General features: G+C 35.6%; 1 protein-coding gene across 5 annotated transcripts in view; it reads right to left on the bottom strand.

Annotated features, from left to right (window-relative positions):
- COL14A1 (collagen type XIV alpha 1 chain) overlaps positions 1–12,857 on the bottom strand; it is a 242,711-nt gene that overhangs the window by 215,082 nt on the left and 14,772 nt on the right. For all 5 annotated transcript variants that reach the window (XM_068525322.1, XM_068525320.1, XM_068525323.1 and 2 more), the window contains exons 2-3: positions 10,314–10,439; positions 817–933 (exon numbers count right to left, since the gene is read on the bottom strand). In XM_068525322.1, the coding sequence (XP_068381423.1) occupies positions 817–933; positions 10,314–10,401 (205 nt within the window). In that variant the 5' untranslated portion in view covers positions 10,402–10,439. The remainder of the gene's footprint in view (positions 1–816; positions 934–10,313; positions 10,440–12,857) is intronic.

The following is a 12,857-nucleotide window of genomic DNA, read 5'->3' as shown; positions in this document are numbered from 1 at the left end:
TTCCAGTTCTGTGAAAAATGCCATTGGTGGTTTGGTAGGGATTGCATGGAATCTGTAGATTGCTTTGGGTAGTATAGTCATTTTCACAATGTTGATTCTTCCAGTCCAAGAACATGGTATATCTGTCCATCTGTTTGTATCATCTTTACTTTCTTTCATCAGTGTCTTATAATTTTCTGCATACTGGTCTTTTGTCTCCTTAGGTAGGTGTATTCCTAGGTATTTTATTCTTTTTGTTGCAGTGGTAAATGGGAGTGTTTCCTTAATTTCTCTTTCAGATATTTCATCATTAGTGAGTGTATAAGAATGCAAGAGATTTCTGTGCATTACTTTTGTATCCTGCTACCCTACCAAATTCATTGATTAGCTATAGTAGTTTTCTGGTAGCATCTTTAGGACTCTCTATGTATAGTATCATGTCATCTGCAAACAGTGACAGCTTTACTTCCTGTTTTCCAACTTGGATTCCTTTTATTTCTTTTTCTTCTCTGATTGCTGTGGCTAGGCTAAAACTTTGGAGGTAATTTTTAATTGTCAGTAGACCAAAAGAACTGATCCATGTTGAAACAGAGGTAGTGAGGATTCTTGATAGTCTGAAAATTTTGCCTGAGGAAAATTATGGGGAGTCCAATAGTTATTCTTTAGATTTGGGGAACATTATTTTCTTGAGTAGAGGGTAAGTTTTCAAGCTCCAAAGATTAAATAAAACCAAAATCTTTCAAATGAGCTTAAAGCAGCACTTAGCACAATACATTTTTAGTTCCCTGTGTGCAAAAAATTGCTAATACTCTAAAAAATACAGTTGAGTGTTTTTACCTGAAGCTGGAGTCACAAGAAGTTTGTATCCACCAAATTTCCCTCTCGGAGCCTTCCATGAAATCTGGATACTATCATGAGATAATACATTATACCTTAACCTTGTGGGTGGAGCCACTGAAAAGGAAAAACAAAAATTGTTTAAATGTTGAAACTTTTAAGCTTCCACTGTTAAGTTGAAAAGCCAAAGTAATGTAATCACAATATGCAAGACTTCATTTTCTTTCTACAACTGCATTAATGAATTGATAAGTTTGCAAAATAACACAAACCCAAAAGCATTTGTTTCTTACTCAGGAGATAAGCATTTGCCAAGTAGTACCGATCTTGTGACAAAGAACTATGACTTAGGGTTAGAATTTAATACCTTAGCCCAGCTTAATAATTGAAGCCAACCTTGTAAAATGATTTTATTATGTTACAAGGATGAATTTTTCTACTTGGAATACGTAAACTTTTGTAATCTACTCTAGTGGGATCTGTTTTATGCCTTTAGGTTTTTCACTTTATTAATTGAGTACTTTTTATGATATGATAATTTAAGGTCATCACAGACATGGTATAGTAATAAGATCTTCATTTAAAAACATTTTGAGAAAGACATTGTAAAGGACCAAAATAAAAAATAATAATAATAATAAAAGATAATTGCTTTATAAACTTGGATTCATTCTTCCTGTGTAGCTGATTTATACCTTTCAGAAAGACACACAGCACATGGTCATGAATCATCCCAGCATATTTAATCTTTCCCGATAGTTAACAAAATAGATCAGTCTATATTACTTTTTGTGTAAGTCATTCAAACTTCAAAACATATTTTTGGAACTCTACAGCAATGCTCCAGAATTTCTAAAGAAATATTTTCGTAAGAAGATTTTTACTATATAATATATAAATTAGTTTGTCACAAAAGAAAATTTAATGCTTAACAGAAAAGTTAGCACTTATTACCCACTTTTACGCCTGGCCTTTCTTTCCCACTTTAGGACACAGAGTCTGGGGAAGGAAACAAACATTCTTTTTAATAGGTATGTAGCATAATATGGGGTTTGGACATTAGTTTGATTCCCAGTTCTGTCACTTATTAGATGAATAAGCTTGAGCAAGTGATTGTTTCTTCCAAAGCCTTATCTTTAGAAAAGGTGACAGCAATACTTTCTGCACAGGATAAGTGAAAATGTTAAAGAAGATAATGGATATAATGCATTATGATAGGTGGCCAATAAATGTTTGTTCCCCTCCTCTTTTACTTCATCTAATGGATGATCTCAAAAGCTTATTTAATATTCACAAAAATACATTGCTATCCCAATTTTATATATAAGGGATACAAGGAGAAGCTAAGAGATTCATCCAAATTCACATACTGGTGCACGACAATCTCTGACCTCAAACAAAATGCTCTGTTTCTTCAGGAGAAGATTTATATTAAGAAGTCACCCTTCACTTAGCTAGAAGAATGAGTAATTTAACACTACAAACTCTCCGCTCATCTGAAATCAGCGAGAACTGAAGGACACAATCTTAAGAGTAGTATTCTCTCTCTACTTGCCCTTTACTACCTCTTAGTAGAGAATGCTAGTCATGCAAAACAGAAACACAGGCTTCCCATTCTCAATCTGGCATGAATGAAAGAGTCTACATTTCTCTGGCTTATGGGGAAATATGGATTTATCATAAGAACTGCTATGTTGAACTAGAAAAGGAAGTTGGCTAAACCTAACATTTGGATGAACAGAGAAACTATTACTGTTTGGCTTCGACTGGAACTTGGGGAGAAAAATCTATTTATAGATAGGTTCTTATTACTTATAGAAGAAAATTAAAAATAAAAGTTTTTAAATGTTACACAACACATCCAGTTTCTGAGCCAAATCTTGCCAGTGGGCTGGTAGACATCCTTGGCCAAGCTTATCGTAAGGTCCTCATTTTTGCTCTTTTTTTTTAAAAACTGAGTACACAGTATAAAGTTTACTAAAGGCCTGACAGAGGCTTCTGGAGTGTATTTTTAAGCATTTCTAATGATTTCTAGCTTTGTTTTAATTGAACTTAGTTTTTGAAATCTAGTATTTGTATTACTGGGATCTGCATTTTTTTTTCCTTTTTTTTGGCCACACTTACAGCTTGTGGGATCTTCCCTGGCCAGGGATTGAACCCAGGCCTCCACAGTGAAAGCCCAGAATCTTAACCAGTAGGTCACCAGGGAAGTCTGGGATCTGCACTTTTATTTTTGATTTCTGCTAATTCTTATAAAGTATGTCAGGGGTTGGCAAACTACCACTCATGGGCCAAATCTGGTCCATTGCCTGCTTTTATAAATAAAGTTTTATTGGAAGACAGCCATGCTGATTTGTTTACATATTGTCTGTGGCTTATTTCACACTGCAGTGGCAAAGTTGAGTAGTTGTGATAGATACCGTATAGCCCACAATGACTGGAATATTTATTATCTGGCCTTTTGCAGAAAAAGTATGCTAACCTCTGAAATAAGTGCACAATATATATAAAGTGTGCAAAGTGACATTACTAGATAAACATGGTAATCCTGAAAAAATGGCAGTGTTGGTGCTGAAATAGTCATTCATCAGTAGAGCAAGGAAGTCTAAATGTGATAAAGTGTTTAAAGAGTGCTAATGTCTAATGTTTGGAATTTAAGGCTGTAGAAAAGTCAGATGCAAGAACCACCACTCCCTTCAAACTGAGGCTCACTTGTTTGGAAAGGAATGGAACTTGACTCTTTGTATGGTCAAATAGTTTTAAAACACCTGGAGTTAATGACCATATTTCCAACTACTTCCTGCAACACATAGGGATCAGTTGGGAAGAAAAATTCCCTCTTGTTTTAAGCACTGGCTTTGTTATAATTTGTTACAGCAGCAATAGAGAACTAATACAGCCAGTATTAAAAGGTATACAGGAAACTAACTCTCCCCTCCTAATCAGCCTAATGCACTTTACCTCTTAGTCTCTCCATGTAATTCTTAACTTTCCCTCTACAGAGAATGTGAACCTCCATTGGCCCAAATAACTGTTTATATCTGGATTATTCCAGTATTTTCTTTTCAAGACAAGTTATTAAATGAATTGGAACACAGAGAATGTAATGGTGTGTTGGCTGTAGGGAAAAAACATGTATACCATGACAGAATGGTGGCACCAATACTGTCTCAGAACTTCACAGTAAATCTATACTTGGTTCTAGCAGTGTTTGTTTTGGATGGTTACAAAAAGGAACCACTGAAGATAAAGTAACTGTCACTTACAAACTTCAAAGCATATACATTTGAGACTTTGCATAGGGGCTAGGTTTCACTTTATAAAGACCTCTGTGTTAACACATTTACCCATACTTTTTGCTGTTATTAGTAGTCAAATATATTTGGAAGTTTGAGAATATTTTCTTTACTGCTGTTTTCACCATCTTTGTAATAGATCATGAGATTATAACATTTTAGATTCTAAGCAAGATAAAAAGAACTCTCTAGCATATCCCAGAGTAAATTTCCCTCAAATTTTAATTTCTCCTATTTATAAAACAATACTTTTAATACATTTACCAATACATTTAATTAAAAAATGACTGTGATAAAAAGTTAAGGTCTTCTGTTATTTGTTTGTGGTTTTTAAGACCACTTGGAAATATAATACAAATACTTCTCTGCTGTTTGAAGGTTTTTTGCTTAATAAATATAATAGTTTATTCCACCAGTATAGCACCCTAAACTATGTTTTAAAGGGGAAAACACTCTCAGTGCCCATACGGCTCCATTTCTAACAGTCAGAGATTTTTGGTTGCAAATAAAAGAAACTTTCTCTGGCCAATTTAAGCAAAAAATGTATTTACTGGTAGATAATGAAGTAGGTCATATAATTACAGTAAAAGTTAAATAAGCTTTGAAAGTATAGGAATCTGGGAACACTCTGGATACAGTTTCTAGGAACTAGTGACCATTTTTTCTGAGGGCATGTCTTTGGAGTGAAATGACTGGAGCTACTTTCCATCCTTCCATCACTGGACACAAGTTTCAGATTCTTGGGAGAGTTGGCCTGACTGGTTTGAGTCATTTTCACACCCCTTAGCCCAGAGAGGAAGTCTGGTGGATACAGCAGCCAAGGCTCCGTGTGGTGTGGGAGGGAGTGTCGTTCCTTGGAAGAAAACCAAGAGACTGTTAGAGATGCAAGAGGCAGACTTCCCTGGTGGTGCAGTGGTTAAGAATCTGCCTGTCAATGCAGGGGACAGGGGTTCAAGCTCTGGTCCGGGAGATCCCACATGCCACAGAGCAACTAAGCCCGTGTGCCACAACTACTGAGCCAGCGCTCTAGAGCTCATGAGCCACAACAACTGAAGCCCATGTGCCTAGAGCCCGTTCTCCGCAACAAGAGAAGCCACCGCAATGAGAAGCCCGCGCACTGCAACGAAGAGTAGCCCCTGCTTGCTGCAATTACAGAAAGCCCGCGTGCAGCAACAAAGACACAACTCAGCCAATAAATAAATAAATTTATAAAAAGAAAAGTGAGAAGGGAGGTGATCGTGAGTAGGGAAGAACAGAAGATCTTCATTTCAGTGTTCCTTTGTAAAAAGTAGTGTTTCAAGAAATTAATGAGAGTATTCCATTAGAAAGATTTCAGTTGAGTTGAGTTGAACTGAAGTGAAAGAAAAGAAGGAAGGAAGGAAGGGCAGAAAATTAGTCCTTTAATACATATTCATATTATGAAATAAAATTTCTTAACTACCTGATAACAGTGAGTCTGACAGAATGACATAAACATTCTTTTTCTGCCTACAAGATTTGATTTCTATGAGAATGATTGCAGTGAAATTCTCTGAGTTTTTTTTATTTTATTTTTTTAATATCTTTACTGGAGTATAATTGCTTTACAATGGTGTTAGTTTCTGCTGTATAACAAAGTGAATCAGCTATACATATACATACATCCCCATATCTCTTCCCTCTTCTGTCTCCCTCCCACCCTGCCTAGCCCACCTCTCTAGGTGGACACAAAGCACCAAGCTGATCTCCCTGTGCTATGCGGCTGCTTCCCACTAGCGATCTATTTTACATTTGGTAGTGTATATATGTACATGCCACTCTCTCACTTCGTCCCAGCTTACCCTTCCCCCTCCCTGTGTCCTCAAGTCCATTCTCTATGTCTGCATCTTTATTCCTGTCCTGCCCCTAGGTTCCTCAGAACCATTTTGGTTTTTTTTTTAGATTCCATATATATGTGTTAGCATATGGTATTTGTTTTTCTCTTTCTAACTTACTTCACTCTGTATGACAGTCTCTAGGTCCATCCACCTCACTACAAATAACTCAATTTTGTTTCTTTTTATGGCTGAGTAACATTCCATTGTATATATGTGCCACATCTTCTTTATCCATTCATCTGTCAATGGACACTTAGATTGCTTCCATGTCCTGGCTATTGTAAATAGAGCTGCAATGAACATTGTGGTACATGATTCTTTTTGAATTATGGTTTTCTCAGGGTATATGCCCAGTAGTGGGATTGCTGGGTCGTATGGTAGTTCTATTTTTTGTTTTTTGAGGAACCTCCACAGTGTTCTCCATAGTGGCTGTATCAATTTACATTCCCCCCAACAGGGCAAGAGGGTTCCCATTTCTCCACACCCTCTCAAGCATTTATTGTTTGGAGATTTTTTGATGATGGCCATTCTGACCAGTGTGAGGTGATACCTCATTGTAGTTTTGATTTGCATTTCTCTAATGATTACTGATGTTGAGCATGTTTCCATGTGTTTGTTGGCAATCTGTATATCTTCTTTGGAGAAATGTCTATTTAGGTCTTCTGCCCATTTTTGGATTGGGTTGTTTGTTTTTCTGATATTGAGCTGCATGAGCTGCTTATAAATTTTAGAGATTAATCCTTTGTCTGTTGTTTCATTTGCAAATATTTTCTCCCATTCTGAGGGGTGTCTTTTCATCTGCTTTATGGTTTCCTTTGCTGTGCAAAACCTTTTAAGTTTCAGTAAGTCCCATTTGTTTATTTTTGTTTTTATTTCCATTTCTCTAAGAGGTGGGTCAAAAGGATCTTGCGGTGATTTATGTCATAGAGTGTTCTGCCTATGTTTTCTTCTAACAGTTTTATAGCGTCTGGCCTTATATTTAGGTCTTTAATCCATTTTGAGTTTATTTTTGTGTATGGTGTTAGGGAGTGTTCTAATTTCATTCTTTTACAAGTAGCTGTCCGGTTTTCCCAGTACCACTTATTGAAGAGGCTGTCTTTTCTCCATTTTATATTCTTGCCTCCTTTATCAAAGATAAGTTGACCATATGCACGTGGGTTTATCTCTGGGCTTTCTATCTTGTTCCGTTGATCTATATTTCTGGTTTTGTGGCAGTACCATACTGTCTTGATTAATGTAGCTTTGTCCGAAGTCAGGGAGCCTGATTCCGACAGCTCCGTTTTTCTTTCTCAAGATTGCTTTGGCTATTCGGGGTCTTTTGTGTTTCCATACAAATTGTGAAATTTTTTGTTCTAGTTCTGTGAAAAATGCCATTGGTAGTTTGATAGGGATTGCATGGAATCTGTAGATTGCTTTGGGTAGTAGAGTCATTTTCACAATGTTGATTCTTCCAATCCAAGAACATGGTATATCTGTCCATCTGTTTGTATCATCTTTAGTTTCTTTCATCAGTGTCTTATAATTTTCTGCATACTGGTCTTTTGTCTCCTTAGGTAGGTTTATTCCTAGGTATTTTATTCTTTTTGTTGCAATGGTAAATGGGAGTGTTTTCTTAATTTCTCTTTCAGATTTTTCATCATTAGTGTATAGGAATGCAAGAGATTTCTGTGCATTACTTTTGTATCCTGCTACTTTACCAAATTCATTGATTAGCTCTAGTAGTTTTCTGATGCATCTTTAGGATTCTCTATATATAGTATCATGTCATCTGCAAACAGTGACAGTTTTACTTCTTCTTTTCCGATTTGGATTCCTTTTATTTCTTTTTCTTCTCTGATTGCTGTGGCTAAAACTTCCCAAACTATGTTGAATAATAGTGGTGAGAGTGGGCAACCTTGTCTTGTTCCTGATCTTAGTGGAAATGGTTTCAGTTTTTCACCATTGAGAACGATGCTGTGGGTTTGTCATATATGGCCTTTATTATGTTGAGGTAAGTTCCCTCTATGTCCACTTTCTGGAGGGTTTTTATCATAAATGGGTGTGGAATTTTGTCGAAAGCTTTTTCTGCATCTATTGAGATGATCATATGGTTTTTATCCTTCAGTTTGTTAGTATGGTGTATCACATTGATTGATTTGCGTATATTGAAGAATCCTTGCATCCCTGGGATAAACCCCACTTGATCATGGTGTATGATCCTTTTAATGTGCTGTTGGATTCTGTTTGCTAGTATTTTGTTAAGGATTTTTGCATCTATGTTCATCAGTGATATTGGCCTGTAGTTTTCTTTTTTTGTGGCATCTTTGTCTGGTTTTGGTATCAGGGTGTTGGTGGCCTCGTAGAATGAGTTTGGGAGTGTTCTTCCCTCTGCTATATTTTGGAAGAGTTTGAGAAGGATAGGTGTTAGCTCTTCTCTAAATGTTTGATAGAATTCGCCTGTGAAGCCATCTGGTCCTGGGCTTTTGTTTGTTGGAAGATTTTTAATCACAGTCTCAATTTCAGTGCTTGTGATTGGTCTGTTTATATTTTCTATTTCTTCCTGGTTCAGTCTCAGAAGGTTGTGCTTTTCTAAGAATTTGTCCATTTCTTCCAGCTTGTCCATTTTATTGGCATATAGTTGCTTGTAGTAATCTCTCATGATCCTTTAAATTATTTGAGCTTAAAGAGAATCTTCCCTCTCAAAAAATACAGCACAACAAAATAAAAATACCCCTGTTCTTTCAGTAACAAGGCTAACCCTGCAGTCGAAGAAGATAACAACTGGACCCTCCTTGGTCTTCTTGTGAAATCCCTGTTTGGGATGTTTATATATTCACAAATGTTGTAATTGGCCGTATCCCACATAGGAAGCCTGACTTCACTATAGAAAAGATGAGCTTGTTGGCTCGCTCTGGGTTCTTGGTGTGTGCCAGAAATCAAGCTTTACACTTAATTTTTGTCTTTAAAGATTTTAACTGACACAAATTAACGTTTGAGTCAAGTTCATGCAAGCATTTATATTTATTATAGAGTTAAGTATATGTATTGAAGCACCTCCTTTGTGCTTGCAAAAAGAAAAATCATGGTTCTGGTATTAAATGTACACACATTTTTGTTCCATGAGATAAGAATAATTATTTCTCCACTGCACTTACAGTGTTTCTGTCAATCTTGCTGCCTTTGCTTTGGCACAAGTCCCAGTGTCTTCCATACAGGGAAAAAGGAGCTAACTTTGAAGTTCAAACCTGTGACCTCAGGTCTGTTTCGTTCTTAAGTAACATATCTTCTTTTCAATGTTTTTCCCCTAAAAGCAAAAACCTAAAGGAAATATAAACTTTGTGTCTAACCAAGATTTTCTTTTAATGATTATAGAATATTTATGCATATCTAGGCAATAGATGGGGGTCCATTGATAAAAGAAAATGGTGGTATTGTTTTTTGCTAGTTGTTGTAATGGGACTGTAGTCATATAAACCATTTGTAAATTGTTTTAAAAACAAGTTGAATATTGATGGATTTGGTTGTTGCCTTTGCTACACACTTTATTTCCTCAAGTAGTTCAGTTGAAGCCAATGCCACTATGGGTTCTAAAGCACCGTCCGTGTTGTCTGGGCATGATCTGTGGTATCCGGGCATGGTCAATGTTATCCTCATTACTTCTCCTGGAGGTTCAGAAGGTTGGCCTATTGACTGAAAAGACGTTGTGGGCTATAAACTCAGACCACATTTAAAGAACAAAAGCCTGGGTAGAAGGTGCTACAAAGATTTCTAATCTTTAACCTAGGAATCCTGATTGTTGTTAACTTCTTTGCCCTCCTTGCAATGTCAAGACACTTGGGGTGCAGATAGAATCAGTTGGCCCTCTTAGAACTGACTAGACTGAAGCCTCCATTCTGCTTCTTATACTTTTCCACTCGATGCTTCCCAGGATGCCCACTTCCTGTCACCCAGGTATGAAGTGGCAGAAATATTTTGTTGACAGTCTTTTTAAGAGACAAGGCATGATCGAGATACATATATACACACCTTATAGCCCCTTATTAACATAATTGATTTTGAAAATTTGACTTTACTGATTAAATTTGTATGACATATTCAGAAGCACATTAAAAATGAGCTGTTTAACCAACTGCCACAAAATTAATATGCTCAGTCACTGGTGAGGTCGTAACCTTCATCAAAGTTGTGGCACATTTCTACAATGTAAACAGTTAGTAAAACTGAGTAAAAGCCAACATATGACCCTGCCTAAAATCACAGCTGAACCAGTGAAGCACTCTTAAGGTAAATAAAATAAAAAATGATAATCAGAACCAATATGGCCAGACTCCCAGACCCTAATGATTATATTCAACTTTTCCATTACCTTGACCCTGGACATTGGTGCAAAAATAAGCAATTGCCAAAAAAGCTGGAAACAGCCAGTGCTGCATCTTGCACTGAAAAATCTTCATTTTATTTCCTGCTTTTCACATGGGATGTAACATCAGTCCTAGAAACAGAGAACACAGAGATATTTTGAGAAGACTTAAAATAAATTATATGCAGTCATCTAAGACAAACAAGCCAACATGTATTAGTATTGTCAGGAAGTAACTCATTCCTTAGGGCATTGTATATTTCACTCTAAAATGTACACTGATAAAAGAAAGATTTTTGAGAAGATGTTGTAAATGAAGAGAATTATTAGAAATATTTGGGCGAGAAGTTCAGAAGGTGCTCTGTGACTCTTTTGTAAGGCAAAAATAGCACAATGAATTTCCCAGATGGATAAATTCCAAAAGTTGGCCTGAAATGAGCCTTATAATCAGACAGTTACAACTCCCTTGCCAGTCATAAGTATAGATATACAGGACGATTCTTCTAGTGATCAAGGAGCATTTGAAAAACCACTTTGTGCGATTATTAAATCACCACTGAGCTTTCACTTCATTGGGCTGAATAACCCTTGATCTTTTCATCTTTTCTTATAAATTTTTTCTCCATATGTGTGAATCTAAAACTCTTCCAAGATCATCCTTTTCATTAGAATATCAATAAAAGAAAAGCTCCAAGAAAAGATGAAAGAAATAAAAAAGGGGGAAATTAAGGAAGGAAAAGAAGGAAGGAGGGAGGGTAGGAAGGACGGAGGGAAAGAAGAGGGGGGAAAGTGTGAATGTTTGGGGTTAATTTAAAAGGCCAGTCTACAAATGCTTGACTACAATTCTATTGCAAGCCATTACAGAGGAGAAATTCTGAGTCTTTACCTCAGAAATTAAGACATCTCAAAAGTTTTCTTCTATCCAGGGCATTTTTTGAAGTAGGTATGATTATAATATTGATTTACAGATAAGGAAAATGAGGCACAGAGAGTTTCCCCAAGTCACATAGATAGTGAGTTCAGGATCCAGGATTTCAGCCCACACAGACAATCAGACATGGTAGAAGCATCTTAGGAAAATGCTTCTAAAGTATCACACTTCATATCGTTTTCTTTTCACTTTAAAATATCTTTTCTCACTCTGAATACAAAAATAATGAGTTTAATCATAGAAAATTAGAAAATACAAGAAAGCACAGCAAAGAGTATGTGCGAATATTTGCTGATGACATAAATGTCCTGTTACAATATGCATGGCAATATCGCAACTTATTTATTATCTAGCTTTATTTGGAAATTTAGATTGTTTCTAAATTTCCCTACAACATGTAACACTGCAATGACAATCCTTATTCACATCTCTTTGAATACATGACTATTGATTTCTTTGGCTAAATTCCCAATTGTAGAACTGTTGGGTAAAACAAGATGTTTTTTTTAAAGGTTTTTAAAACATAGGTACATAATGTCTTATACTGATTGCCACTTCTATCAGCATCTTATATGAGTACCAAATCACATCACTTCCATCATCACAGGGGTTCATTGCTTTCAACATATCCTGATTTGACAGGTAAAATGTGATTATCAGAATATCATCTTAATTTGTTTTTTTTTATAATCAGTAAAATGTAACATTTTGTGTTTGTTAGCTACTTATACTTTTTATAAAATACCTGTTCATATATTTCACCCATTTTCTCATTGATTTGTAAGAACTCTTTATATATTATTAATTTTAACATATATACTGCAGTGTTTTTCAAGTTTGTTTTTGACCTTTCAATTTTGTTTTATTGGGTCAAGATTTTTTTTTTTTAATCAAGGCATCTGATTTGATCTTTTTCTTTATGGTTTCTGATTCAGTGTCATGGGTAAAATCGTTTTTTCCATCTCAAGGTATATTTCTAGTTATCTTAATTTTTTAATTCCAGTTGTGAATGGAAACCTGATTATTTTTTAATTCAGAAAAGATAGTGATTTTTATGTTTATTTTATAGTAGGCCACCATTCTGAACTCTTACTCTATATTTTTTCAATTTAATCTCTTGTATTTTCCAGGTTGACAATTGCAACCCCCGTGTGTGTGTGTGTGTGTGTGTGTGTGTGTGTGTGTGTGAGTGTGTGTGTGTTTAATTATATAGGCCAGGAGTTTTAAAACCATTATCTTACAAGGAATGCCTCAAATATTTCATCATTAAGTATATTGCTAGTAGTTAGATTGAGATATATTGTCTCTTTCTGTTAAAAAATAAATTCTTGACTTTTTACTGGGCATTTTTTTTCAACCAGGAATGAATGCTGAATCTTGCCTTTTTGCTGTTTCATCTATGGAGACGTTCATGTTTTTCATCTATACCTCTTAGTGTAACTCATTACTTTGGTAGTGTCTAGTATTAATCTATCCTTGAAACACAGAAATAAATCCTGCCTGTTCATGGAAATTACTGTGGGGTTTTTTTTAACTTTAATGTAATTATAATGGTTTTAGCTTTCAGCCAAGCCATTTTCAAATAGATGACAGAGTCATATTATTTCTTTCAAGAAGAT

The sequence above is a fragment of the Eschrichtius robustus genome, chromosome 17 (assembly GCF_028021215.1).
Source record: "Eschrichtius robustus isolate mEscRob2 chromosome 17, mEscRob2.pri, whole genome shotgun sequence".
Classification (NCBI taxonomy): domain Eukaryota; kingdom Metazoa; phylum Chordata; class Mammalia; order Artiodactyla; family Eschrichtiidae; genus Eschrichtius; species Eschrichtius robustus.
Note: the sequence above shows the minus strand (reverse complement) of the source record. Positions and strands in the feature narration are given on the sequence as shown.